The sequence below is a fragment of the Anas acuta genome, chromosome 7, assembly GCF_963932015.1.
Source record: "Anas acuta chromosome 7, bAnaAcu1.1, whole genome shotgun sequence".
Classification (NCBI taxonomy): Eukaryota; Metazoa; Chordata; class Aves; order Anseriformes; family Anatidae; genus Anas; species Anas acuta.
The window spans coordinates 38,430,646-38,457,392 of NC_088985.1; the positions used below are offsets into that span (position 1 = coordinate 38,430,646).

Genomic DNA, 26,747 nt, shown 5'->3' on the forward strand with positions numbered 1-26,747 from the left:
GGAGTTGCTAAAAGTTAATAAAATATATTGTCAGTAGCTATGTGAATTAGGCTCCCCTCCCGCTTTTGATTAAGATTTCTCTATTGGGTTGCTTTATTGTTGCCGCAGTGGGAGTGAATATTGGTGAATGTTTTTATTCTTGTGGTACTCCGAATACTCTTACGGACAGCTTCTTGCCTTTATCACAGATTTTTTTTTCAGGCAAACAGATATAGTAAGAATCCAAATACATATTCTGCAATCCCTCTTTCTATAATGTAAGAAAACACAGGAAATGCAATAGAAAAACTAAAGGAGGCATGTTAAAATTACTGACAGCTCCATAGTGTGCTTCTGATTTCTTCAGGCGCAAAGTAAATGACTCCGTTAAATGTGGCCAAATTTTAACCACCGTTTGCTACTGCAGGGCTTGTAGCAAAAATAGAGGTGTCCCACGTGCTGTTTCCTGTACTTGCCTTTTTCATCAGGCTCAACTTACTTTTCTACTAAGCCACTGCCTATTCACGCACTTTTAGAATTATTATCAAAAATAAATAAACGTGATCCTCCAACACGCTTTTGGACTTCCTCAAAAGATCGTGTCCGAGCGCCAAGGGGCGCCCCACCCGCCGCGTTACAAACGGTGCTGCCGGCGGCACCTCGCACCCGAAGCGTGCCCGGACCGCCGAGACCGACCGGCACGGCCCGGCCCGCCGAGTCTCTCTGGCGCAGCTCCGGGCCCTGTCTCACGCAGCCTCGCTATCGCCGCGCCCCGGGGGCCAAGCGGGAGGCGCGGGGGGCCGTTTCCGCAGCGCTCGCGCTCGAAGGCGGCGCGGTGTCTGCAGCGGGAAGGCTCGGTCAACGCGCGAGGAGTCCCCAGGACGCACCTCCTCGCGCTTGCGGCCGCGGCCCGGCGGGGGGCGCAGCCCGGGGAGGAGCCGCCGGTGCGACAAGGGGTGGTGCGGGGACGGGGCTCCGCCGAAGCGCCGCCCCCGCCCTCAGCAGCAGCAGCTCGGCCGAGCTCGGAGGGAGGCGGGAAGCGCTGCTGGCGGAGCCGCCGGTGCTCAGCCGCCGTCCCGCTCGGCCCCGGCTGTCCCGGAGCGCGCCTCCTGCCGCCGACCCGCTCCGCAGAGCGCTCTCCCGCCCGAACGCCTCCCCCCGGCCGGAGCGCGCCGCCGGCGGCAGGAGCCCGGCCAGGTGCGTGTGGAGCTCGAGCTCGGGGCCGGCTGGCGGGGCCGCAAGCGGTGCGGTGAGGCGAGGCGCGCGCTGCTGGCCTGGCCGGGCTGGGCCGCCCGGCGCGCGCTCCGCGGTGGCCGCGCTGCCGGCGGGAAGCCGCGGTCGCGAGGTGCGGCCGGTGCCGGGGCCGTAGGGGGGCGGGGCGCGGGGCGGGGCGGGGCGGGGCGGGGCGTGTGGCCGCGCCGCCTCCGCTTGAGCGCCGCGGGGACCCGCTCTGCGGCTTGGGGTCAGGAGCCGCTGCCGTGGCTCGCTGCGGAGCAACGAGAGCTCCTGGGAGAGCAGCGAGCCAAGCCTTGCGGCGGTTGAGGTACGCCCCGTGGGGTGTGCGATGTGCTGCCTGCGTCTGGAGGCGCCCCATCCTCCCGGTCTCAGGTTTTCTTGAGACAAGCGTGTAGGCTTTGTTTTACGTTTTCTTGATGGCCACAGAGCATTGCTGCTACGTGGAGTCATTGCCAGAGTGAAGCTGCTGTTTGGATCTCTGCAAGCAGTAGAGCCAATAAGTAGCATCAATAAGAACTGTACTGACTTCATTCTTCTGGAATTTTGCAAAAGCAGAGCTGTGGCACTGTGAGGCTTTCTTTCTTTGCCAGTCTCTTATGCCTACCGAGAAGATTTCTCCATGCCCAAAGAAAACATTTAAACCCTCCTGACACTTGCGTGAGACATAGGAGTTCTTACCTATGTTTTGTCTTAACACTTGGTGATAAGCCTGTGTTGGTTGCATAGCATTTCTTCACAGGATCAGTTTTTGTAAGAAGAAACCTGATAGCTCTCTGAAAGAAGTAATAAAACTGCAGATAAAGGAGACTCGATGACCAAAACTTACACAGATTTCCCAAAACCCTCAGCAACTGTCTCTGTACTATGAAGTCAAGGACAGTTTTATTTTCTGAAATGACAAATAACTAAAATGCTTCCATAAATGTTTGTACCTGTGTTGCCTCTGTACCCTTAAAAACACTGGGTACTTCAAAGTCTCTGCCTTCTTTCTCTTGTCAGATTTGCTCTTGATAACACTGAAAAGCACCTTATAAAGGGTTAACATTTTCTTCTTTCTGTTTTGTAGTAAAGTACTTATATTTAGGCACTTTAGAAAGGGTATTACCTTTTCTGTGTTTGTGTTGGTGAAAGCTTTTTCCTTCAAGTTCTGTATGGATTTATTAGTTTGTGTGCTGTACTGCTTTCCTCTTCTAAACTACTCTTTGCCAGGGTTGTTGAAAGTAGCAGAGTGATCGTCTCCCAGGCTTTTTCAGGTAATTTTTCAGGTGCTCTTCTTGCTGTTGTATTGGTAGGAATATGAAAGCGATGGTATTTTCACAGTTTTCTACAGTATCCAGGGAAGAAAACCGCTGAGAGTCACTGTAGATGATACTCTGAAACATCAGTTTGAGGTGTTAGTGGCAGTCAAGAAGCAAATAGAATGTTAGAAATTACCAGGCAAGGAATGAAGTGCAAAATGAATATATCATTTGATGTATTCATTTATATCGTTTGATATATCATTTGATGTATCATGACCATATGTATCATGCCACTATAAATACATGCTCCAACCAACTCTGAGCATCGTGTGCTGTTCTGGGCTCGTTTTTCTGGCTAACATGCTGTACTCTTTTGAGGTTAGTGGGGGAGGTCAAGGAAAAGCAGTGCACATGATCGTAGATATGAAATAGCTTTTGTTTAAGAACAGCAAGAGCATCGTAAACAGCTTTATTAGTGGCAGTACAGTCTCAGGAATTGCTGTGTTTCTCTTCTGCTGGTGCTACTGCTCATGTGATTGTGTAGTCAGGTGGGTTGGTTGGTCTCTGACCAGAACATTAGTGATAAAGCTGAACACTGGTTTAAGGAGTGGGATGGGAGCTGTAGCTTTGAGAAGGAGGGGTGGCAAAACTGACAATTGTGGTGACAGAACTGTTTAGGAGCAACTTGAGCACTGCAGCCACAATTCACGTGCAGGAATGAGAAGGTGCGTGTTACAAGTCTGTAAGATACTAAGTGGTGTGGAGAAGGTGGATAGCCCCAGTCACACAAAGATAGAGACCAGGGGAGTGTTTAGGTAGTTTTAATCGTTTTCTTGTCACACCCATATACTTTATTTGGGCATCTGATGGAAACTGCTGTCATACCAATTTTTTGGGGGTAAGTTTTTCCCCATTAGGATTGGGTGTTGGCTTATCCTTGGTAGAAACCAAACACCTTCTTTATTCTCCCCAACCACAAAAGAATAAGTAAACACATCATTGTGAGGACACAGAATAAAAAAAGAGAGGTAGGTAAAGGCTTAAAAATAAGGAACTGGAGGGAATGCCATCAGGATACTGATAAATGCTGTTTTAAGTGATACTCTTCATGGAGAAGTGACAGGACAAGGACCTATAAATAAATCATACAGCTGGTGATTTTTCCCTGTCTTTCTTCTCAGGATGCTATGGTTTTCTGGCTTAAAGACCGCTGTAAGGCAGTTGTTGAAGAGGTTCCACAATGGGGCCTTGGATACAGAGGGTATGAATAAATAATTTAGAAGGGTGCAAAACTGCATCTAAAGCTTCTATAATACGTGCTGGAGGAGCTGATAGGGTACTAAATGTAGATATCAGTCTTTGTCCGGGAATATTGAACAAGACTGTAGACTTCAGTTTATATTTTTCAAATTTCTTTTCTTTCTATCCTTCTGTTATCTGGCTACATTTACTCGTGAATATGAATGTGTGTCCAGGTACTGAATTTTCATCTTGTCATTCAGGACACTAGTGTCAGTATATTAGCCAGAGCTATTATAAAATCTTTTTTCCGTCTCCGTTGCTTTCCCGAACGACTTTTGATGCTTGTACAGCTTTGATTTGATGATTTGATGGCTGTAGGGAAACTGATACAGGACTGAGATTTTAGCTCTGTTGTCTTTATCTTTAACAGCAGGTGGAATCTGATGTTTCACTGTTTGGTGTTAAGAACAGGTTTTAGAGGAAAGTAGCCAGATTTGATCCAGGCAAGAGTAGAGTGGTGATGCTAAGACGAGGGAAATAAATGAAAGATGCTAACTGACCCTGTCTCTAGGTTTCATAGTGATGACCAGCACTTGATTAAATTTACCTGTGTCCTCATGTAGTAATCTGGATTAAAACACCTACTCTTTCTTGGTTTTGCTTGTTTTTGTTCAATTAGAGAAAAATGCAAACCTTTTGTTTAGAGATATACCTACCTATAATTGTAGCAATTGTACCTAGGACTGAAGGTGGACTGTAGCATGCTGGCCTACGCATATTGTTACTGCCACCAGGATGGTTCTTTGGCCTTTTCTTTGAAGATGAGGCTCTGCTTGAGATTTCTCAGTGTTCACTACCCTTAACTATCTGAAACCAGTCTTTCATTGCTGACTTCCTTATGTGTTTGTTGTACACTGAAGTAAATTACTGCTCATCAGGCAGGAAATCTAGGATTCTTTACTGTTAACAAGCATCCTTCTGTAAAAGCACTCAGTTTTGTTTGGTAAAGGAAAGGTTTTTGTTTATTTTCTCATACCAATTCTTCCTTTATTTCACTGTGTGAAGAGCAAAAGCAGCTCTTCAGTAGCTGAAGGTGTTGAGGGGAACCTTTTGCTTTTTATTTAGAAGCACAGTTCAAAGGAGTTGCATGTGCTGAAAAGTGGACAGATCAATCTAAAATAAGGGCATTCCTGTTTTTTGTTACGTGTTTAAAAATAAAATTGAAGGCTTAGCAGTTTTTTTTTTTTTTTTCTATGTAATGCTATTGGCCTCATTAATTACCGTTCTGCCTCTTCACTTGTGTCTGAATCACCATCATTCTGGTGCTGTCTGTATTCTACATTTGTACACATCAGGATTCTTTACCTTTGCTAATAACTGTAGCGGGGAGAAGGTGAAGCAGGGCATATGTGTGCTATGATGAAACCAAATTCCACTTCCAGCAATGTGGAAATCTTCAGATAGCCTTCTAACAAAGTGGTGTCCATATATTTATTTTGGGGTTGAGGGGGGCAGTTTCTTTTCCTTTCTGTAGAGACAGTGGAATCTTAACCTCAACCAATTGTGAGTTTGGTCTTCTATAAATTCTTGAGACATAGAGGTTGTTGTGAGCTTCCCCATCCCTCTAATATTGTTCAGGGTTTGAAATTTTCTCCATGGATGTAAGACTTTCAGGTGAGTTTGTTTCCTGATTCTAGAGGACGATGTGTTGAGAATTTAAACAGACAAACAAACAACAAAATACAAAAACAGGGAAACCCCCACCACTTACTTTCTTGTAACGACATGAGAATTGGTGCTGGTGGAATTTGTTCATTGCAGTAGGAAAATAGGAATATGACGGTGGTAAAATAAATGCAGACAGGAGGCAAGTATAACCAGTATCTGAGTTGAACTGAAGAACTGCTGTGAATTTTGTAATGCCTTTCAAGATGAGAAACTGTAGCATTTATGTTTTTTGCGAAATGTGGCAACAAGTGCTTTCTTGGTTAATTCAGAAATGAATGCAAATAGGGCGTGGGAGGTGAATGAAGAGCAAAGCCAACACTCTAGCCCTAGTGAAGAGGTTTGGGACTCAGTGGAGAAAACATAGGAGGTGGGGGCTGATGGAGGTGAATCCACTCTCAAACGTTTGGCTATATAGACCCTTTCATCTCCTGTCTGCATCAGAGTGCAAACATCTGAGAACAGGGAGAACTGAGGTCAAGGGAAGCTGGATGGGCGGCCTGTGCCATGGGTAGGGCTGTCTGGACTGGTCTGGGACTAGACAGAAAACAGTTGTTAATGCTGTAACTGTAAAGCCCTGGATTTTGTGCTGCAACGTGGAGTAGAATTACATCATCTGCTGGGACAGCGGGATGGGAAGGTGTGCACGCTTGCTGGGAGGGATGAAGCCGCAGTCGCGGAGGTTACGTCAGCTGGCAGCCGGCCTTCAGCCTGTCGGTGCCGTGCTGATGTGGCTCGTGCTGCTGGGGATTGGCTGCGCTAGGCCGGCCGCCTCTGCCTTCCGCGGCCTGCGCAGAGCTCGGTCTTGTCTGCTTCCTGGCACCCTGCGGCTGCTGCTTCTCTTGGGCAGTGTCACGGCTTCAGCAGCAGGGGACAGGTATGGTGATCCAGGTGGATCTAAGTGTTCAGACAAGGGCTGGCACCTGTAGGTGTCACTGATAACTGCAGCAAGTAATTTGCCTGCTGTTGTGTTTTGCTAAGCTAAAATCCTGCCTGTGCTTGAGCAGGATCTGCTGCTTGCCTGTAGTGTGGATCGCTCCATTCCTCAGCTTGCCCTCTCTGCAGGCAGGCTGCTGGAGTTTCTAGTGCCGTCTCCAGTGCTGTTGCCGCACAATGCTGTCTGTGTTGCTTAGCCTGTTTATATACGAGATAGAACAAAAGGGAGCAGTACTGAAATTGTGTGGACATTAGCTTCTGCAGTACTTCAGGCTGAAAGTATTAGAGCAGATTTTACAGGTCATGACAGGTTTTTTTCAGCTGTACGTGGCAATGGCTACAGACTGTCGTGACCACACTGTCCAGCTGGAATGGATTCTTGGTAGAAAAGAATTGCATGATATATGTTCTCTCTGTGTATAAACTTCTATAAACTCTGTGTATAAATTTTGTGTGTGTAAAGTTCTGGTCAGAGCTATTTGTGAACTGTTCTAAAGACACTGTATTTGAAGCTTTTCTTTATTTTAGTTCATTCTCCTGAAATGGCTTCCCTCTGGGAAGGTTTCTTGTTTTTGAGATAGACTAAGAGATCCAGATTTTTTTTTTTCTTACAAAAGTTTTAGTTTGTAAATTAACAGAGTTGTTTACATAACAAAAAGTTACAAATGTTACAGAGGAATTTTTCTTTTGTTATGGTAGAGAATTGCTTCATTAAAATCGTGTGTTTTTTCCTGGGAACTTGATTTACCTCTGCTTTGTTGCTTAAATGTAGTACGGGATAACTCTTTCTATAGGACTTTTTTTTTTTTTTTCATATGTGGAATGTCCTGAACACTTAATTGAGATATGGGCCTTTATATATAAAAGTGTGAAAAGTTTATTTAAACTTATTTTATCTACTTGCATTAAATGGGTGTGGACATCCCATGGGCTTTTAGCTAACAGACTGAAAAAAAAAATATCCAGTGTCATAGATTGTTGTTGTTAAAAGCACCAATTCTAGGATTTGAGACCTTCATTCCACTTCAGACTTCCTGGGAAGGTGACTTAAGTCTCTTTACACTGATCTGGAACAGAATCCAAGTGTGTTGGGGTACTTAATAGCTCCTTAGAAATTACTAATTTCATAAAAACTAGCCAATAGTAATGCTATCTATGAGAGATGATATAAGGATAACTTTTATTGGCTTGAAGGTACGATGAGAGTGGTATTTTTAAAAGACTGTTTTGGAGACTAGTTTGGTGAGATTAGGTTTTCTTAGCAATGACAAAAAGATTTAAAATTGATGCTAGAGTTTTGTACCTAAATAATGCATTTTGCATTTCTTTTTATTGGACCCCCCCTACCCTCTAAGGCAGAATTTTTGAGGTTGTGGTATGGGATGTTTTGTTGTTGTTTTCTGTTGATGGTGGTTTTATTTTTAATTTTTTAGCTTTTTGTTGTTGTTGTTTCTTACTGTATTCAGTAAAACAATCCTGGTATGGAAATACTGTAAATGATGTCGGAATGGAAAGTGAGCATTGAAATAAATTCTAAATCCCTGACTCAGTGTGGGGAGAGAAAGGAGTAGTTCTGCAACTTGAGGGAACTGGGGGTGTTTAGTCTGGAGAAAAGGAGGCTAAGGGGAGACCCTCCTACCCTGAAAGGAGGTTGTAGAGAGGTGAGCGTTGGTCTCTTTTCTCAGCTGACAAATGGTAGGACACAGAAAATGGCCTCAAGTTGTGCTGGGAAGGTTTAGGACAGATATTGGTACGAATCTCTTCACAGAAGGGGTGGTTGGGCATTGGAACAGGCTGCCCAGGGAGGTGCTGGAGTGGCCATCCCCGGAGGTGTTTCAGAGACGTCTAGTGGTGCTTTGGGACGTGGTTTAGTGGCGGATAAAAGAGCTGCCCTTTGCCAGTCCGTGTTTTCAGGACCTGTTGGACTATGAGCATCCCCTAGAGGTGAAATGAAGAGCCTACTGGGAAGACAATGGCTGACACTGGGTGGATGGCAGGGTGAACTTCCAGGTAGGACGGTCAAACAGACAGATATTTGGACAGTGGAAATTGTACCTCCCAGAGGCACATGCCTGAAATAACTGGTAAGTGACAGAGGATCTCTGGAGGGTTCAAGCAGGGAATGTCTGGTCAGTACCCTTTACCACCTCCTTTAAATTTGCCCTGTTATGAGAAGGAATCTTTGACTACTTGCTTAGCTCTGTCATCTGCTCTGCGTCCTTTGCCTCATCCTTCCAGTGGTCAAGGCTGCTGTTTCAGGTAAAATACAGAACTGGAGAGGTGTAATAGGTTAATGTAGTTACAATGCCATGCTATCTGATCTTTACTAGCCAAAAAAAAGAATCATTACCTGCTGGTGCATGCCTTGTCTTATGTAGAGGTGTATACTTTGGTAAGGATTGTAATGAAGCATAGTAATGATAAACTGATACAGGGTAATTAAGCAACTTCAAGTGTTCATAATGTTTGCGTATGTGTAGGCCAGAACTGCCAGGCACTGAATTTGTCAAGGTAAGTATATCAGAAAACTGCTGTTACAGTTGCTATGAGGTCTCTTTGTTTTCTATTCAATGCCCTCCCCCTACCACAGCTTGTGCAATGTTGTTTGCCCTGTCTGGTCCAGTGGTGTGGAGGGATGGATTGAAAGCAAGTAAAGGAAGCAAGATTTTATAAAAGGGGAAGGAGAAGTGTCATGGCTAAGGCACAATCCAGGAGAACTGGATTCATGTTCATTACCTTTGTTTTCTTTGTGATACTAGGTGCATTACTTCAAGTTAGACCTGTAATAGGAAACTGCTTATTGTGTATCCCTCAGTTACTGGGTACTTGCTCCAGTGGCTTTAGTGTTATGAGTATCCTGAGAACTTAAAAGTTCAGTCAAGGGAAACTAATGCCAAATACCTTGGAAATCAGTGTCCTTACTTGTAGTCAGGGTTAATATCTTGCCATTTGGTAGTGATCAGTGAAAAATGAACCAGCATATCTTCTACACTGAATAGGGCTGTGATTTATGAGAATTATATGCTCTGAGTAGATGCTCTGTAGTGAGGTGTACAGATGATCCAACTTGCCTCCAGTTTTTTTCCTCCAGGCTTCATGGACAAAGTTACAACGTTTTTTCCATTGTAGGTACATTCACTAATAGTCTATTCCCTTCTTGGGGAACTCTGTTTTGTTCTTCATCTTTAATAATAATCTTCTGCCAGCAGGTATGGAACAGGAGCATTCAGATCTTCTAAGTCACAGCATGAGACTGAGGAGAATGGGCTGTCTCTTGCACAGGGAAATTGCATTAAGACTGTACAGGACAAGGAAGAGTTCTGGGGGGGGGGGTTGGTTGGGGAGGAGAGAAATACAGATGGAAATTCACTGATATTTAACCAGTGTCCTTCCCCCCCACCCTTCCTTTTAACTTGCAGATATCCTTGATTTGCAGAAGGCATCTCAAAATGTTGTGTCGAGCTGCTCTGAGCCCTCTTGTCCGTTCCCCTGGATGGTGCTTTGTGTTGCCGCCACATGCCATCGCAGCCATTTCCCGTTTCTGTATGTATGAGAGAAAGCACACATTTCTAATAATGTTAGTCAGTATGTGTCTGGGCATGTCTATGCTTTTTCTGTGTTGGAAGTTAAATCACCTCATTAACATAATTCAAAATTTACAACCTCTGGAGTGAGCTGCAATTGAAGCTGTACTCTCTTACTGTTACTTTCTTCCTTAACTGAGTATTATGGAGCTGGGTGTCTTCAGAGGTTGTATTTCTCATTCTGACATATTTCAAGTAAATAATCCCATTGTAAAAGCATTTCTTTTATTTTAAAATATAAGGATATTTTAAAATAACCTGATCTGTTCATAGAAAACATGGTCTGATGATACCTGCTCCCCATCCACATTTTCAGTCCGCAGATGTCTTGAATAAGGCAGGTATTGCAAGGTGTAAAGCTAAAATTTCTTTGGATTAGGTAAAAGTAGAAACATGCTTGCAGGAAGCCTGAGTATAAATACATAGGTGCCCTGTAGATAGTGGTTAAGAATATGACATGTTTATTGTTGTTCCCTGTTCTGTTATGAAAATCTGACTTGAGAGGGCCATTCTCTGTTTCAGACCCCTAATCAACTAGAGTGAAGGCAGGAATAGACTGACTCTACTGGATCAAGACAGTATCTGGAATATTATGGAATAAAAATGTTAACTGTTTGTTACCAATGCATGCAAGATTTTCATTTCTCATTAGGTTAACAGTTCTCTTTTGTGCATATTCATATGGATTATTAAATCATGAAAAATCTTTTTTTTTCTTTCTTCGAGATATAGCTCTGTTGACTTCCGCATTTGTAGCATCTCTAAATATAACACATTTTCCAAAATCAGTAAACTAGTCATAGTCAATGTTGTGAAAACTATTCCTTAGCATTGACAATAGTCAGTATTCAGTATTGGAGCAACTCTAGTTACTTCATCAGTTTCATTCCAAGGCTGAATTGAGAATGTATTACAGGTTTCCCTTGTTCTCCAATATTTCTGTTGTGATCCTGTTCAGCTTGTTTGTATTTTGAAATTCTGCATCTTTACTCCTGGGAAACAAGCCTCATGCAGGTCACACGAAAGGATGTGCAGTGCCACATACTTAAGTCTTGCTTGTTTTCCCTTTTTTAAGGAATTGAAATGGTTGATAAGGTACTGGATGTGAAAAAAACGAATGCTTAGGAACCGTTTAGTCCAAAATGTTGTCAGGATGGCTATATCAACTTTGCCCTAATTGAATATGAAACAAATCAGTGGATTTACATCATCAGAAATGTTTTGCATATACATGTATAACATTAGAGCTGATTTCACTGCTCACTGTAGTGCAAAATAAATTTTAAAAGCGTGTTTGCACAGTGATAGAGCCAGGTTAGCAATTAGGACTTAATGAAAGATGAATGAAATCTGCTCATTCCAGAACTATTGCCTTTCTCCTTGTCTCTCTGAAAAATGTGATTTATCGGGAAGTGGTCACTGCACCGAGCCTGTCTGAATTTAAGAAGAGATTGGACTGTGCACTTAGTCACATGGTCTGAACTTTTGGGTAGACCTGTGCGGTGTCAAGAGTTGGACTTGATGTCAAGAGTTGGACTTGAAGGGACCCTTAAGGGACTTAAGGGTCCCTTCCAACTCAGGATATTCTATGATTCTATGATTCTTCAAATACTGGTTATCTCTCAACAGCTGCCTTCTTTTAAGCTTCTAAACCTTGGAGCTCTTGCTGAGAAAACTGAAAACACTAAAATTGTTCTTACTTTCTGGTCATACCATGTGGGATAGACAAATACTACATAGTAATGTATAATACTGAAAGAATAGTTAAATTGAACTCTTTTACCTATTCTTCCATATATGTATATTACTGTCTTTATTCACATTCACAACTATTCCTTCGTGAAAATGAGTGGCAAATGAAATTAATCTCCAAATTCTGTTTTCTGCTTCCTATAAAAATGTGGCATGTTGGCATAGCCCTCAGTTAGGATTATTTAAGCTTCTTTCTTGTGTATAATGAACAAAATAGGTTTATTATGTAAAACATTGTTAAATGCCAGGCTTCTCTTTTCTGTAGCACTGTGTTATATCTGTCTTAACTCCAGCAGAAGTAACAATATAAAAAAAATCATATTGCTTAGGACTGAATGTGTGCCATCTTTTGACTATGATGCACTTTTGGCTATTTATGCTATACTCTGGGTCCACGTTTTTTTTTTTTTTTGTAACAATGTCAGAAATATATTTTTTTCTTTTACTGTAGCAATATTTGAGACTGCCTAACAGTTGAACTGGTTTAATGTAATTTCTGAATAATAATGTGCAAAAAATAGGTGGAGAATAAGGCAATGTCATAAAAAATATTTTTAAAGTAATGTTGCTTATCATACTCCTCCTTATGCCTTTACACATACTTTGCAGATAATCTTATCTGTACCACTCCCTCTTCAGAGACAGTTCACTGGCTCTGCAAAACTTTTTACAAAGTATATTGAAGTGCTTCCATTCTGCTTTCATGCCTTCAGCTTACCTTGGTACTTTGTGTGTTTGGGTCAACATCTTTGTCAATTAGAAATTATCCAGACTGTTGCTTGTGATTTGTACCTTAACAGTCACTATTCTGCCTAATGTGCTGTGCTGACGATAGTAGACTGGTTTGTCTTACAGTCCTTGGACAGCTTTTTGAAAACACAGATTTTGCTGAGAAATATTCCCTTGTACGTTGTTTTAAATGAGGTGCAAGTCTTATACTTGTTGTATCTTACCCCAGTAGTGCTATGACTGTTTTTGCTCCCTCCAATGCCTGTTTATCCTGTGGAAAGGTGACTTCTTACATCCGTCATCCCCCTTCCGCTGCCCCCAGCTGAGCAATGTGAGAAAGGGTCTGACTTACAGACTGTGAGATGTATTTCTTTTCTTTCCTAGCTTTCTGCAATAGATGAAAACTTGCTAGTTGAATCTAATGAGGCATGGCAAAGGAGAGTGTTTTTAAAGCTACCACGTTTATTTTTTTGTTGTGAGCTGTATGGGCTCTTTTACAGTGTCCTTCAGTTTGCTTTTCTAGATGCCCAGAGTCACAGCTCTAATATATGGGATATTGCTTTATATACCTTAGCAAAAGTTAGTGCTGCTCAGAAATTATTCATTCTCACTTTATTTCAGTGACCTCAAAGCTGGCTTCTCATTCCCAGTCACTGAGAAGTGTGTATTGTGGGCTATAGCCTTGGAAAAAGAGGAAGTGTTACATGACTTAAGGGACTCGGAAGTCTGAATGAAACGCTTAAAAACTGTTTTTTTCTTCTTCTTTCTTTAACTGCAGATATCCTTCGCCATAATCAAAGATTAAGGAATGAATCCATCCGTTATTGGAGCAACATCCCATTTATCACCATGCCACTCAGCCGTGCACATGGCAAATCATTTGCACACCGCAGTGAGCTGAAGCATGCAAAGCGGATTGTAGTGAAGCTGGGTAGTGCTGTCGTGACTCGAGGAGATGAGTGTGGCTTGGCCCTTGGGAGGCTGGCATCTATAGTGGAGCAGGTAATTTTGTAACTGAAATGGAATGGTTTTAACTTCAGACACCTGGAGACTGTTGAATGGCAGAGAAGATCGTAGGAAAAAAATAATCATAAAACGGTTACAACTTTTTAAAGAAATGTAATGGCCTTTTTCATCCCCTTGTGCTGTGGTACTGTACACCTTGTAACTTGTAGTGGGTTTACGTGGCAAGGTTTTGGTAGCAGGGGGCCATAGGGGTGGTTTCTGTGAGAAAGATCTAGAAGCTGCCCCATGTTTGGGAAGGGCCCCATTGTTTTCCAGATCTGAGCCAATAAGCGATGTTGTTTTGCGCCTCTGTGAGAGCATATTTAAGACAGGAAAAAAACGCTGCGCCACACAGCAGCTGGGAGAGTGAAGGGAGTGAGAAACAGCCTTGCAGGTGCCAAGGTCAGTGTAGAAGGAGGGGGAGAGGTGCTCCAGGCGCCGGAGCAGAAGTCCCCTGCGGCCTGTGGTGAGGACCATGGTGAAGCAGGATGTCCCCCTGCAGCCCATGGAGTACCACGGTGGAGCAGGGTTTCACGCTGCAGCCCATGGAGGAGACCACGGTGGAGCAGGTGGCCCTGCACCGATGGAGGCTGCCGCCTGTGGAAGACCCCTGCCGGAGCAGATTCCAGGCCGCACCTGTAGCCCGTGGAGAGGAGACCACGCAGGAGCAGGTGACCTGGCAGGAGCTGCTGCCTGTGGGAAGCCCACGCCAGATCAGTTCATCAAGGACTGCATCCTGTGGGTGGGACCCCACAGCACAGGGGACGAGAGTGACTGAGAAGGAGCGGCAGAGAAGAAGTGCTGTAGACTGACCATAACCCCCATTCCCTCGTTCCCCTGCGCCGCTCGTGGGGAGGAGGTGGAAGAGGATGGATGGGGGGAAGGTGCTTTTGGTTTCTTTTCTTTGTTTCTCACTTCTCTAGCTTGTTAGTAATGAGCAATAAATCTTACTATCTATCTTCTTATGCTGAGTCTGTTTTGCCCGTTACAATAATTATTGCATGATTTTCTCATCCTTATCTCAGTCCTTGAGACCTTTTCACATATTTTCTCCCCATTCCTCTTTGAGGAGGGGGAGTGAGAGAGCGGCTGTGGTGGAGCTCGGCTGCCCACTCGAGCAGAACCACGACATAACTCAGTAAATAAATAAGTATGGTGGGTTGACTCCAGCCAGCAGTTGAGCACCCATACAGATGCTTTTTTTGCTTTTTACTTCCCTCTCCCAGCCCCCACCACCAGTGGTAAGAAAATTTGAAGAACAAAAGCAAGAAAATGTAAGAGATGAAATAAAGGCAGTTTAATAAATGAAGGAAAGGGGAAAAGAAAAAAGTGATGTAGAGGCAATCTCTTACTACCTCCCGCAAGCTGACTGACATCCAGGTAGTCCTGGCACAATGGCTGCTTGGAAAGTCATCTTCTTACCTCCCTCACCGTCTGCTCTTTCATCTTTTGTTACCCTACTTTTATTTATGAGGATGATGTTATATTGTATGGAATATCCCTTTGGCAGGTTCACGTCAATGTGTCTCATCTGAATTTCTTGCCCACCCTAGCCTATTTGCTGGCATGAGGCAGAGTAGGGAAAAAGAAAGCTTTGATGCTCTGGAAGCACTATTCAGCAATAGCCAAAACATCAGTGTGTTATCAACACTGTTTTAGTCCCCAAATCCAAAACAGTTTCATGTGGGCTTCTGTGAAGGAAGTTAACTCTGTCTCAGCCAGACGCAGCACAGAAGGAGATACTCTGACAGTGAGCTGTTTTTTTTTTTTTTTATGCAACAGATAAGACATGACTCAGGCACTGGTTGAATCTTGTGGGAATATGGCACTGAAGTATATGAATTCTGTAGAAAGAATAAAAACTTCTTGATTGCTTGAGCATTTGCAGACTTCTTCCAGTAAAAATCTTGAAACTTCATTACTTGTAGGAAAAGCTGATGGGATCAACAAACAGATTGGTCCTGCAAAATGAAATGAGGATTTTGGGGGGATTGGATATGTCTTCTGTGGGAAGTGAGGTTCGCATAACACATTATATTCTTGTAAGACATTTAGCTTTAGGACTATGAAAGTAACTTGGCCAGATACGTGTCTGTATGAAGCAGTAAAAAGCTGTACTGTCAGAGTTAGCTCTACAGTAAAATAAAAGCTCTTGGAATGGATGGTAGGTAAGAAAGTTGGGGATATGGCTTTTCTGTACTTTATCTTTCATTATCTATGACAATGGAGGTAGAGGGCCAAGAGTTACCGAAATGTTGCTATGTAACATGTATTGTGAAGGTTCAAGCATGATTGTCATAAAAACTGGTAGTGCGAAAAGAAAGTTTAGCAGAAGCTATGGATTGCATGCGGTCTTCTACATAGTTCCTAAGCAGTTAGGAAGGTGTACAGGAGGGTGGTTGTCTTGCTTTGTGCATCCATGAATAAGCAGAATATTTTTGTCAGCAGGAATTGGTGAGCATGTAATAGCTGTAGTACCCAGAACTGTCAGGCTAGCAATGGTCTTACTCTACATCATAATTTTGTTCTATGTACTTACAGGTGTCAATGCTGCAGAATCAGGGCCGAGAGATGATGATTGTTACCAGTGGTGCTGTAGCTTTTGGAAAGCAGCGGTTGCGTCATGAGATTTTGCTTTCTCAGAGTGTGAGGCAAGCACTTCATTCAGGCCAGAGTCAGCTAAAAGATATGGTGAGTGGTTGGTGGCAGTCCCACTTTTCCTTGAGTGTTGGGTAGAACATATTCAAGTCACTGTCTAACAGATATTCTTTATCTTTATAGGCTATTCCAGTCTTAGAGGCCCGAGCCTGTGCAGCAGCTGGCCAGAGTGGACTAATGGCTCTGTATGAAGCCATGTTTACGCAGTATAGCATCTGTGCAGCTCAAGTAAGGGATTCCTTCTTTCCTAGGCTGACTTGCTACTTCACTTAGTGATAGCGTTGTTAGCCGGCATGGGTTCGTGAGAGGAAAGTCCTGTTCATCTAACATAATCATAGAATGGTTTGGTTTGGAAGGGACCTTAAAGATCAACTAATTCCAACCCTCTGCCATGGGCAGGGCCCTCCACTAGGTCAGGTTGGCCAAAGCCCCATCTAACCTGGCCTTAAACACTTCCAGGGATGGGGCATCCACAGCCTCTCTTGGCAGCCTGTGCTGGTGCCTCACCACCCTCATAACAAAGAACTTCTTCCTTTTATCTAAATCTACACTCTTTTAGTTTAAAGCCGTACCCCTTGTGCTATCACTACACTCCCTGACAAGAGTCCCTTCCCAGCTTTCCTGTAGCACCCTTTAAGTAGCAGTCTGTAAAGTCTTCCTGGAGCCTTCTCTTCTCCTGGCTGAACAACCCCAACTCCTTCAGCCAGCCTTCATAGGAGAGGTGCTCCAGCTCCTTCTTGATCAACCTTGTGGCCCTCCTCTGGACTTGCCCTGATAGGTCCATGTCCTTCTTGTGCTGGGGTCCCCAGAGCTCAACACAATACTCTAGGTGAAGTCTCACAAGAGCAGAGCAGAGGGGAAGAATCACCTGCTTTCACCTGCTGGCCACACTTCTTTTGATGCAGCCCAGGATATGCTTGGCTTTCTGGGCTGTAAGTGCACATTGCTGGCTCATGTTGAGCTTCTTGTCAACAATCACCCCAAAGCACTTCTCCTCATGGCTGTTTTCATTCCATTCTCTGCCCGGCCTGTATTTGTGCTTGGGATTGCCCCAGTCCGGATGCAAAACCTTGCACTTGGCCGTGTTGAACCTCATGAGGTTTGCACAGGCCCACCTCTCAAGCCTGTCAAGGTCCCTCTGGATGGCATCCTTTCCCTTCAGTGTGTCAACTGTACCACACAGCTTGGTGTCATCAGCAAATTTGCTGAGGGTGCACTCAATCCCACTGTCTGTGTCACAAAGACATTAAACAGTGCCAGTCCCAGCACTGACCCTGAGGAACACCAGGCATTACCGATTTCCATCTGGACATTGGGCTGTTGACTGCAACTCTTTGAGTGTGACCATCCAGCCAATTCCTTACCCACCAAGTGGTCCATCCGTCAAATAAACGTGTTTTCCAATTCAGAGTCACGGATGTCATGGGGAACAGTGTCAAATGCCAAATGCTTTGCACAAGTCCAAGTAAAGGATATCATTTGCTCTTCCCCTATCCAACAACGCTGTAACCACATCATAGAAAGCCACCAGATGTGTCAGACAATAATTTTCTTTTATGACAAGGTTACTCGCCTAGCTGACCAAGGGCCAGTTCTGGATTTCAGCAGAGCTTATGATACTGTTTCTTATAGTATCCTTCTGGACAAAATGTCCAGCATACAGCTAGATAAATACAGTGGGTGAGCAATTGGCTGACAGTTTGGGCTCAAAGGATTACAGTAAATTGGGCTACATCAGGCTGATGACCAGTCAGTAGTGGGGTTCCACAGAGCTCCATTTCAGGGCCAGTTCTCCCTTTTTTTTTAATTATCTGGATGCAGGACTCAAACGCATATTTAGTAAGTTTGCAGATGGCATTAAGTTAGGAGGAGCTGTCGTTGGATTGTCATAGGAGTTGGATTCAATGATACTCGTGGGTCCCTTCCAGCTCAGGATATTCTGTGGTTTGCTTTTTTCTCCGTGTTTTATATGCTACAGTCTTTACTGGAATGATACAGGAAGTCGGGAAGCACTCCATAGTTTTGGAATGGCAGAAAGCTGTGATGGGGAGGTTCAAACTGGAAAAATGTCTTTACCATGAGGGTGGTCAATCACTGAAACAGGGTGCCTGGCAAAGTGGTTGATGTCCCATGCCTGTCAATGCCCTTAATAAGATGCTTTAGCTTTTGTGTAGCCCTGAAATGGTGAGAACTGGTGAACTTGATGATCAGTTGGACTCGATGATCTCTGAAGGTCCCTTCAAACTGAATTATTCTGTTCTTTCTCGGTAGTCTTTACTTACCTTAAATACACTGAGAACACAGCATCACATCAACTGTAAGGCCCTATTTGTTTAGATACTTAATGAATTTAAGAGCCTAGTATAAAGTCTCACTTGCAGGAATTCCTCCCCATAATACAGTGTAACTGATACCACTAAAATGTTTACAGTATAGCTAAAATTACCATAGACTTCACTGGATTATAATCTTGGTCAAGTCTATAGACAGCTATCATTCCTTTGATTTAAGAGATAATTTCATTTCTACCAAAAAGTCAGTGCACACGTTGATTCCAAATGTTGTAACATTTGCATAATGGAATTATTTACCTAGTTCTCAAACGTCCAGTGGCAAAGTAAAAATTAAAAATGGCTTTTAATGATTATCATCAACATCTGTGTTCTGCTTATGTTTTAATTTTATTTTTTTATTTTTTTCCAAGCTGATTCCTGAAGCCTCTGATCTGTTTGCTTGAAAAAGGCCATTATAGGCTCCAGTAGAAGTTGTCATGCAAATCTGAAAATGTTGTGGAAAGAATATTTCTCATTTGCATTCTCTATCTTTTAAATGTGGCTTACGGTTTCTTGGTGATCCAAAGGGCTTGAATGGTCCATTACATTACTATGTATGTTTATATTTTTCTCAGGATAAGTGATAGGCTAAGTATATATTAAGTCTTTCTCCTCCTTTTAGATTTTAGTCACCAACCTGGATTTCCATGACGAACAGAAGCGTCGGAACTTAAATGGAACATTACATGAACTTTTAAGAATGAATATTGTCCCTATAATTAATACTAATGATGCTGTTGTTCCACCTCCAGAGCCGAACAGTGATCTGCAGGGGGTAAATGTGGGTAAAGTATTGCAAGGGGGTGGATTCTGCTTGTAGATTGTATGGCACTAATTTGTAGTTTACTAACACTGTAATTGGGGACCTCTGGAGCCTGCAGCAGGGAAACAAACACACGCAATTAGTAATGTGGACAGAGGGACCAGAAAACTCTGCTGACCTGTCTGTCTGCTTCTAGCATGATACATTGTTGTGGGTTAGAAGAAGGCCAGATATTATCTGTTCTGCCAAAAGCAAGCGTGCCTGGTTTGGTTTTCACAGAATATTTGAGGTTGAAAGGAACTTCTGCAGATCATCATGTTTCAGAGCACTGGAACAGGCTGGCCAGGGTGGTTGCAGAATCTCCTTCTCTGGAGATATTCAAGGCCTGTCTGGACGCCTCTCTGGGCAATCTGCTCTAGGGAACCCTCTTTGGCAGGGGGGTTGTACCCAATGATCTCCTGAGGTCCCTTCCAACCCTTACAGTTCTGTGATTCTGTGAACACCTGTGCTTATAGCATGGTCAGTTAGTACCTCTTGTTCTTTAATTGGGCACCCAAGGTGGAGAATGTGGGTACTGCTCTGACTGCCTGTTGTTTTGATACTGTTTGACTGTTTTCCAAAAGACTACTTACTTTCATGAAAAAATCATCTTCTAAGAGTTTTTAGTGAGTAGAACCAAAGCAGTTCATAAGGATTTGGTAGTGCTGAGGTAGCTTGCTTTTGTATGTTGTAGCCAGATTTCCCAGTTCTTCCCACTATTCAGTATTCTTGACCTGTGTGTATTCATTGCAGGTGATTAGTGTGAAGGATAATGACAGTCTGGCAGCACGACTGGCTGTTGAAATGAAGACTGATCTCCTGATTGTTCTCTCAGATGTAGAAGGTTTGTGAGACATTTCTTTATCACCCAGCAGAAAAACATGTCCTCTGCTTTTGTTCCTCTGGCACTCAGTAGGACTAATGCAACTACTCAGAGCTTCAGTTAGTTCATTCAACCACTCAGCTTTTAGGCTGTAGGGTGTGCCTGGGACTACTCTCTGAAATGACGGGTAATAGCCAGCATGCCTGAGGGAGGTGTGCCCCATGAACTGCTCTGCCTGGTGGCCAAGCTTCAGGAGGAGCTAGGGAGACTGAGAAGCATCTGGGAGCCCAAGAAGGTCATAGATCAATGGATCTATGCTCTCCCTCTCTGGAACACACATACCAACTTAGAACAACCACTGCTGATGTGGGTCCAGTATCTGATCCACATCGGGATAAAGGCAGCAGCTAGAGGGGGACACCAAGGAGTCGAAGCAAGTTACTACATGGAGCTATAAGGGGAGCCACTGCTTGCACAATCAGCTTCCATTACAAAACAAGTGTGAGGCTCTGGGTATTGTTAGACAATGGATGTGAAAAGATGGAAGAAGGGGTTTCTGTGCAAGTTCCACCAAGGTCAGATCAACCAGCTCGTTGTAGCAAGTGCAGGATCAAGGCCAGTGTTGTGAAGAAATAGTGCCAAGTTATAGTCATAGGTGACTGCCTTCTGAAGGGAACAGAGGCTCCCATCTGCAGACCAGACCATCTTTTTAGAGAACTTTTCTACCTCCCTGGGGCTTGGATCAGGGGCATTGCTAATGAGCTTACGAGCTTAGTTCAAACTTCAGATTATTACCTACTCCTGCTCTTTCATGTGGGTACCAACAAAGTTGCAGCAAGAAGTCTGTGTTCAATCAAAATAAATTTCAGGGCCCTGGGAAGATAGCTAAAAGATTCAGAATCACAGATACTGTCTAGCATTTTGGGATATATTAAACACAGCATAGCCAGCTGGTCAAAAGAGGTGATTCTCCCACTGTATTTGGCGAAGCCTCTCCTTCAATATTGTGTGCAATTCTGGGCTCTACAATATAAAAAGAATGTTAAGATCCCTGGAAGTGTACAGAGGAGGGCAACAAAGCCGGTAAAAGGATTGGAAGGCATGCCCTGTGTGGATGCTATGGTACTTCTGCTAGCTTCTCAGAATTGTATATGGTCATGACTCATACTCCTGACTCTAAATACATAGTCTTTCCCTGCATATAAGCCAAGCACTGTTCTACATTTGTTTGCTTCTTCTGGCAGTGGATTCTGTCTTTCAGTGATTTATGGGTACTTTACATATCCTGGATATTGCTTTCCAGATGCCTGGAGCTTGCTAGCTTTTCTTTCTCCCAGACATGCGGCTGATACTGGTCTAGTCTTGTGAGCTGTGCTGCCATGAAGTCTGTAACCTGTTGATGTTGAAAGTGCTTTTCTAGAAAGAGGAAGGTAGTAGGTACAGTTTCACACCAGGACATCAAAAAAATCGTATAGTCTTTTTATCATCTCCAGACATGTTTCCTTCAGTGGCTTCTGGACTTTGGTCCATATTGTAGGCCCTGAGAAGGAAGGAGGTTGGCTTTTCATAACCACAGTTTCTTCCAGCTGTTTCAGCTGGATTTCATGGTTGATTCTAGTTGAAATGACTGCCTCAGAAAAAAAATAACAAAAATGATAGTCCAAACAACTTATTAAAAAAACAAACAAACAAACAGAAAACCACTCCCATTTCCTCACAGCTTATTCATTTGATGCGGTATCTTGTTTATGGAAAGAAGTGTCCTTTCTTTCTCAAGCTATCAAGGAAGAGCTCAGGTACTCTTCACTTGTGCACTTTAATCTGTGACATGTTTGTTCGCATAGAACGTCTGGGAAGTTTGGTGGTAGAGTTTAGGGTTTACATGTTAGGTAAACAGAAGTATCACTCAACTCAGAGCATAGTTAAATAAAATTACTATATTTATTTAAAATTAATGTGTGTGTCTATAGTCTTGTGTCCTTTCTTTGCAGAACTCAATAGTTAGCCTTTATACGTATTTCTAGGTTGCCCAGTTTATCAGTGTACAACACAGCATTCAGGAGTATCATCTGAGATTTTAGGTGAAGAGGACTATCGTTTGTTCCATTGTGCACTCTTGTGTGTAAGCCCTGATTCTGAACCATATAAAACCTGCACACTCTTCCTGGTTTTCTCTCTAACCTCACTGAAATGTCAGTACTTCCCAGCTTACCTGATACTATTCGGCATGTGGATATTCTGTTGCCTCGTACTAGCTACAATTTTGGCAAAGTTACACATCTTGAGCCTGCATGTTAGTGTTTCATCCTTTCAGTTCCACAAAAGGAGGGTTCAGTGGAAGTTTTGTATCCTGTAAAGTGGAATACAGCTTTTTAGCCTCAAAGGCTTTATTTATTTTTCACTGGTGATCTTTGGAACAGAAGATATGTAACATTAACAGTTTTTTATTATTCATTTCAGGACTCTTTGACAGCCCTCCAGGATCTGATGATGCAAAGCTCATTGACATATTCTACCCAGGAGACCAACAATCTGTGACATTTGGAACCAAATCCCGGGTGGGAATGGGAGGCATGGAAGCCAAGGTAGAAATTTAGAACACTTATTTTCTTATTGAGAGGAAAAGGGAGATGTGGAAAGGGGACTTGATAATACAAGATTGAGAGGAGTGGCTGATAGAGCAGATAATTGTGTTGCTATTCAGAGGAACCTTGACAGGCTGCAGATAGGGGCAGGCAGGAACCTTTAGAAGTTCAGTAGAGGGAAATGCCAAGCCCTACCCCTAGGGAGGAACAGCTGTATTCACCAGCACTGGTGGTTGTATGTCTGCGCTCAAAAGGTCTCTGGAGTTCAATCCAGTTGGCAGCTGGTCACAAGCAGTGTTCCAGAAAGTTGCCTGGCAGAAAAGGACTTGGGGGTGTTGTGTTGGTCAACAGCTTGTTGAACAGGAGCTAGCAGTATGCCCAGGAGTCCAAGATGGCCAGTAACATCCTGGCTTGTATCAGAAATAGCACAGCCAGCAGTACAACAGAAGTGATGGTCCGTCTGTACTTGGCAGTGGTGAGACCACACCTTGAGTACTGTGCTTGGTGTTGGTGCCCCTCATGTGATGGTTTTACCTTGCTAGGCAGCTGAACTCCACCACAACCACTCTCTCACTCCCCCTCCTCAGAAGAGGAGGGGAAGAAGAAAAGGAAAGAAACAACTCACGGGTCGAGATAAGGATAATTTAATTAAAGGCAAAAATATTATTAATTAATTAGTTTGACTAAAAGGAAAAAAAAGAGAAAGGGGAAAAGGGGAAAAAAATAAAATCAACAAGCAAAGGCTGTGTGGAAGTGCAGAGGAAAGAAATTACTCTCTACTTCCCCCCAGTGAGCGATGCTTGACCATGTCCTTGAAGCAGGGCCTCAACACACTTAGCCGTTGTTCTGGAGGACAGATGTTTTCACAACGAGAGCCCACCCCTCCCCTCCCCTCTTTTTCTTTTTTCCACCTTGTATTGCTGAGTGTGACATCAGATGGTATGGAATATCCCTTTGGTTGGTTTAGGTCAGCTGCCCTGGTGATGTTCCTTCCTTGTCTTTTGGCCACCCCAGCTTGCTAGCTCTGGGAGGTGTTAGAGGGAGTCCTGCCAGTATTGCTCAGCAGCAGACACGACACCAGTGTGATATCAGAGCTGTTCTAGCTACAAGTGCAGGGCACAGCATTGTATGGGCTGCTGCAGGGAAAGTTAACTCCATCCCAGCCAGACCCAGTACACCTCACTAGAATAAAGATACTGAGTTTCTGGGAATACACTTGGAGAAGAGCAGCAAAGCTGGTGAAGGAACTAGAAAATGACATGAGGAACAGCTAAGGGAACTGGGATTTAAGTCTGGAAAGAAGAAGGCAGTGGGGAGGCCACACTGACCTCTACAGCTACTGAAAGGAGGTTTTAGCAAGGTGTTGGTCTCTTTTCTAAAGTGACAAGTGATAGGGTGTGAGGGAATGGCCTCGAGTTGTGCCGGGGAGGTTTAGGTTGGATATCAGGAAGCATTTCTTCGTGGAAGGGGTGCTTAGACATTAGAACATGCTGCCCAGGGAAGTGGTAGAGTCCCCATCCTTAAAAGTATTTAAGAGACATGTTGACATAGCACTTAGGGATATGATTTAGTGGTAGCATTAGGTTGATGGTTGGACTTAAGGGTCTTTTCCAACATAAGTGATCAAAGTGGAGCAAAAATTCTTGTTGAAAATGGGATTCAAATAACAGGTGCATTTTCGGGAGCTAGCTCTGTCCTTCATTGTAGGTGAAAGCAGCTCTGTGGGCCCTCCAAGGAGGCACCTCTGTAGTGATTGCAAATGGAACGCACCCAAAGATCTCGGGTCATGTCATCACAGATATTGTGGAAGGGAAGAAAGTTGGAACTTTTTTTTCAGAGGTAAAACCTGCAGGTGAGTACAGAAGTAACATGTACATTGGTAGCTGTAGAGACTTCTTGAAAGTCTAGGGTTGAAATTTGGCTAGGCCTGCGTATTCAACAAATGGGAAACTATGCTCTGCTTGACAAATTAATTTTTAATGTTGGAATAGAACATCTTGAATCCTCTGCTTGGGTTTCTCCCAGCTGATGACTTGCTGCATCAGACTTGCATTCAAAGTACTAAGTAGAATTTGTATTATTTTTAGTCTTAGAGGTTATCATCTATTATTGACGAATTCAGGGTGAAAGTGTGCATATAGACTGTACTGCTGAACTAAGATACTGTGTAGTTTTATTTTTTATCAGAAGTTCTTTTTATGACTCAATCTTTTGCTACAGTGTGTAGGAATGTTTTCCTGCCTCTGTGTTGCTGTGACAATGTAACAACAGCCGCAGAAAGTCAGACCAAAGATCTGTGATACTAGCAGAACAGAATGAGTATAGAGTGCTACTTGTGACTTGCACTTTAAGACAAGCAAATACCTTGGAGTATAAAAATGCTTAATGGATTTCTTGTAAAAATTGGCCATATCCTTTGAACCCATATAAACACTTTGCATCTATGGGTCACAGCAGTCACGAGCCTTAACTAGGTATTGTGTGTAAACTCTGGAGCTAGCACTACGTGAAGAACTGCTTCCGTTATTTTGTGTGTGTTGGTGGGCAGGAGGAGTGTTGAAATTTGCTTCCTGCTAGCTTTTGATGCCCCCGCCTTCTGTATGGAAAGACAACATGGGTGATCGATCTCTGTTCAACTTCTATGATATGAGACATTGTCTTTTCCCTCATCATCTCTTTTTCACATGAAAAAGTTTTTTTTCTTAGTCCTTTTCTACAGAAACTGTTCCAAAAGTTTGGCAATCTCTGTTTCTCTTGGCTGAAACTGTTTTTATTCTACTGTGACCTTTTTAAGATGGGCAAAAATAAAATTTTGTGTAGCATCCAAGAGGCAAATGAACCTTCAGTTTATGAGATAACAAGGCTAACTTTGAGTTTTGATTAGATTGGTGATGGTTTTTGTTACCTTTCCTAGGCCTTTTCCAAAAGCTTAAACAGGTAAGTTGCTGTTCGATGCTGATGAGCATTGATGTTTTCATAGGATTATGTGCAGTATGGAGGCCTGGTTTCCCCTTTTGCTTCTGCATTGCTTTATGTTTATCTGCTTTGAATTGTACTTGCTATTTTGTTGCATAGTGGCTGCAAAGGAATCACAGGCTGGTTGAGGTTGGAAGGACCTCCAGAGGTCACTTGGTCCAACAGCCCTGCTCAAGCAGAGCCACCCAGAGCTGGTTTTCCAGGACCATGTCCACACAGCTTTTGAAACCTCACAAAAACTGTGACTCCACAACCTCCCTGGGCAACCTATGCTAGTGCTCAGGCACTCTCACAATGAAAAGGTATTTACTGATGTTCAAGACACCACAGGAGGGGAGCCTCCTATGTTTCAGTCTGTGTCTGTTGCCTCTTTTTTGTTCCTTGAATACCAGTTAGAAAAGTCTAGCTTTGTCTTCTTTCCACCTGCCCTTCATGTATTTACAGACATCGGTGAGATCCCCTCTAAGCCTTCTCTTCTCCAGGCCAAACAGTACCAACTCTCCTAGCCTGTCCTCATAGGAAAGGTGCTTCAGTTCCTTATCATCCTCGTGCCCCTCCATTGGACTCTTTCCAGTGTGTCCAGGTCTCTCTTGTACTGGGAGGCCCAGACCCAGCACTCCAGGTGTGGCCTCACACCTGAGTAGAGGGGGAGGATCATCTTTCTTGACCTGCTGGCAATACTTTGCCTAATGCCACCTAGGGTACTTTGCTGCTTTTGCAGCAAAGGCACACTGCTATTTTGTGTTCAGGTTGGTGTCCACCAGGAAACTTAGCTCCTTTTCTGAAAAGTTCCTTTCTAGGAAAAAGGGTGATATCAACGCTTTTCACTTTGTCCTACTGCAATAAATTTTGCATCAGTTATAAAGCTTTTCATCTTGTAATCCCATTTGTCAGACAGTTACAAATATGGCGAACAGCAAAAGTAAATGTGAAACTTTACTGCGACCCTTCCTCTACCATGGAATGTGGTTACTCCCATTCTTTCTTTGTCTTCTATCTTCCAAAACACACTTTAAATATTCAGGTAAGTTTTTGTAAAATAAACTCCTTACACGTGTCACTTTCTTTCAAAGAACAAGAAAATACACTCTACTTTATAAAGTATGGCCTCGCTTTAAAAAGCTCTTTGAACACTCCTTAA

At 43.4% G+C, this 26,747-nt stretch overlaps 1 protein-coding gene across 4 annotated transcripts in view; it reads left to right on the top strand.

The window, feature by feature from the left end:
* Positions 1–1,041: 1,041 nt before the first annotated feature.
* Positions 1,042–26,747, top strand: part of ALDH18A1 (aldehyde dehydrogenase 18 family member A1) — a 37,130-nt gene continuing 11,424 nt past the window's right edge. The window contains exons 1-9 of one of the 4 annotated variants that reach the window (XM_068689364.1): positions 1,042–1,176; positions 9,779–9,902; positions 13,203–13,426; positions 15,971–16,120; positions 16,211–16,315; positions 19,043–19,201; positions 19,976–20,066; positions 22,506–22,630; positions 24,338–24,482. In XM_068689364.1, the coding sequence (XP_068545465.1) occupies positions 9,809–9,902; positions 13,203–13,426; positions 15,971–16,120; positions 16,211–16,315; positions 19,043–19,201; positions 19,976–20,066; positions 22,506–22,630; positions 24,338–24,482 (1,093 nt within the window). In that variant the 5' untranslated portion in view covers positions 1,042–1,176; positions 9,779–9,808. Of the gene's footprint in view, positions 1,177–6,116; positions 6,301–9,778; positions 9,903–13,202; positions 13,427–15,970; positions 16,121–16,210; positions 16,316–19,042; positions 19,202–19,975; positions 20,067–22,505; positions 22,631–24,337; positions 24,483–26,747 lie in introns of those variants that run through there. The other 3 variants (XM_068689365.1, XM_068689363.1, XM_068689366.1) reach the window with 3 other exon arrangements.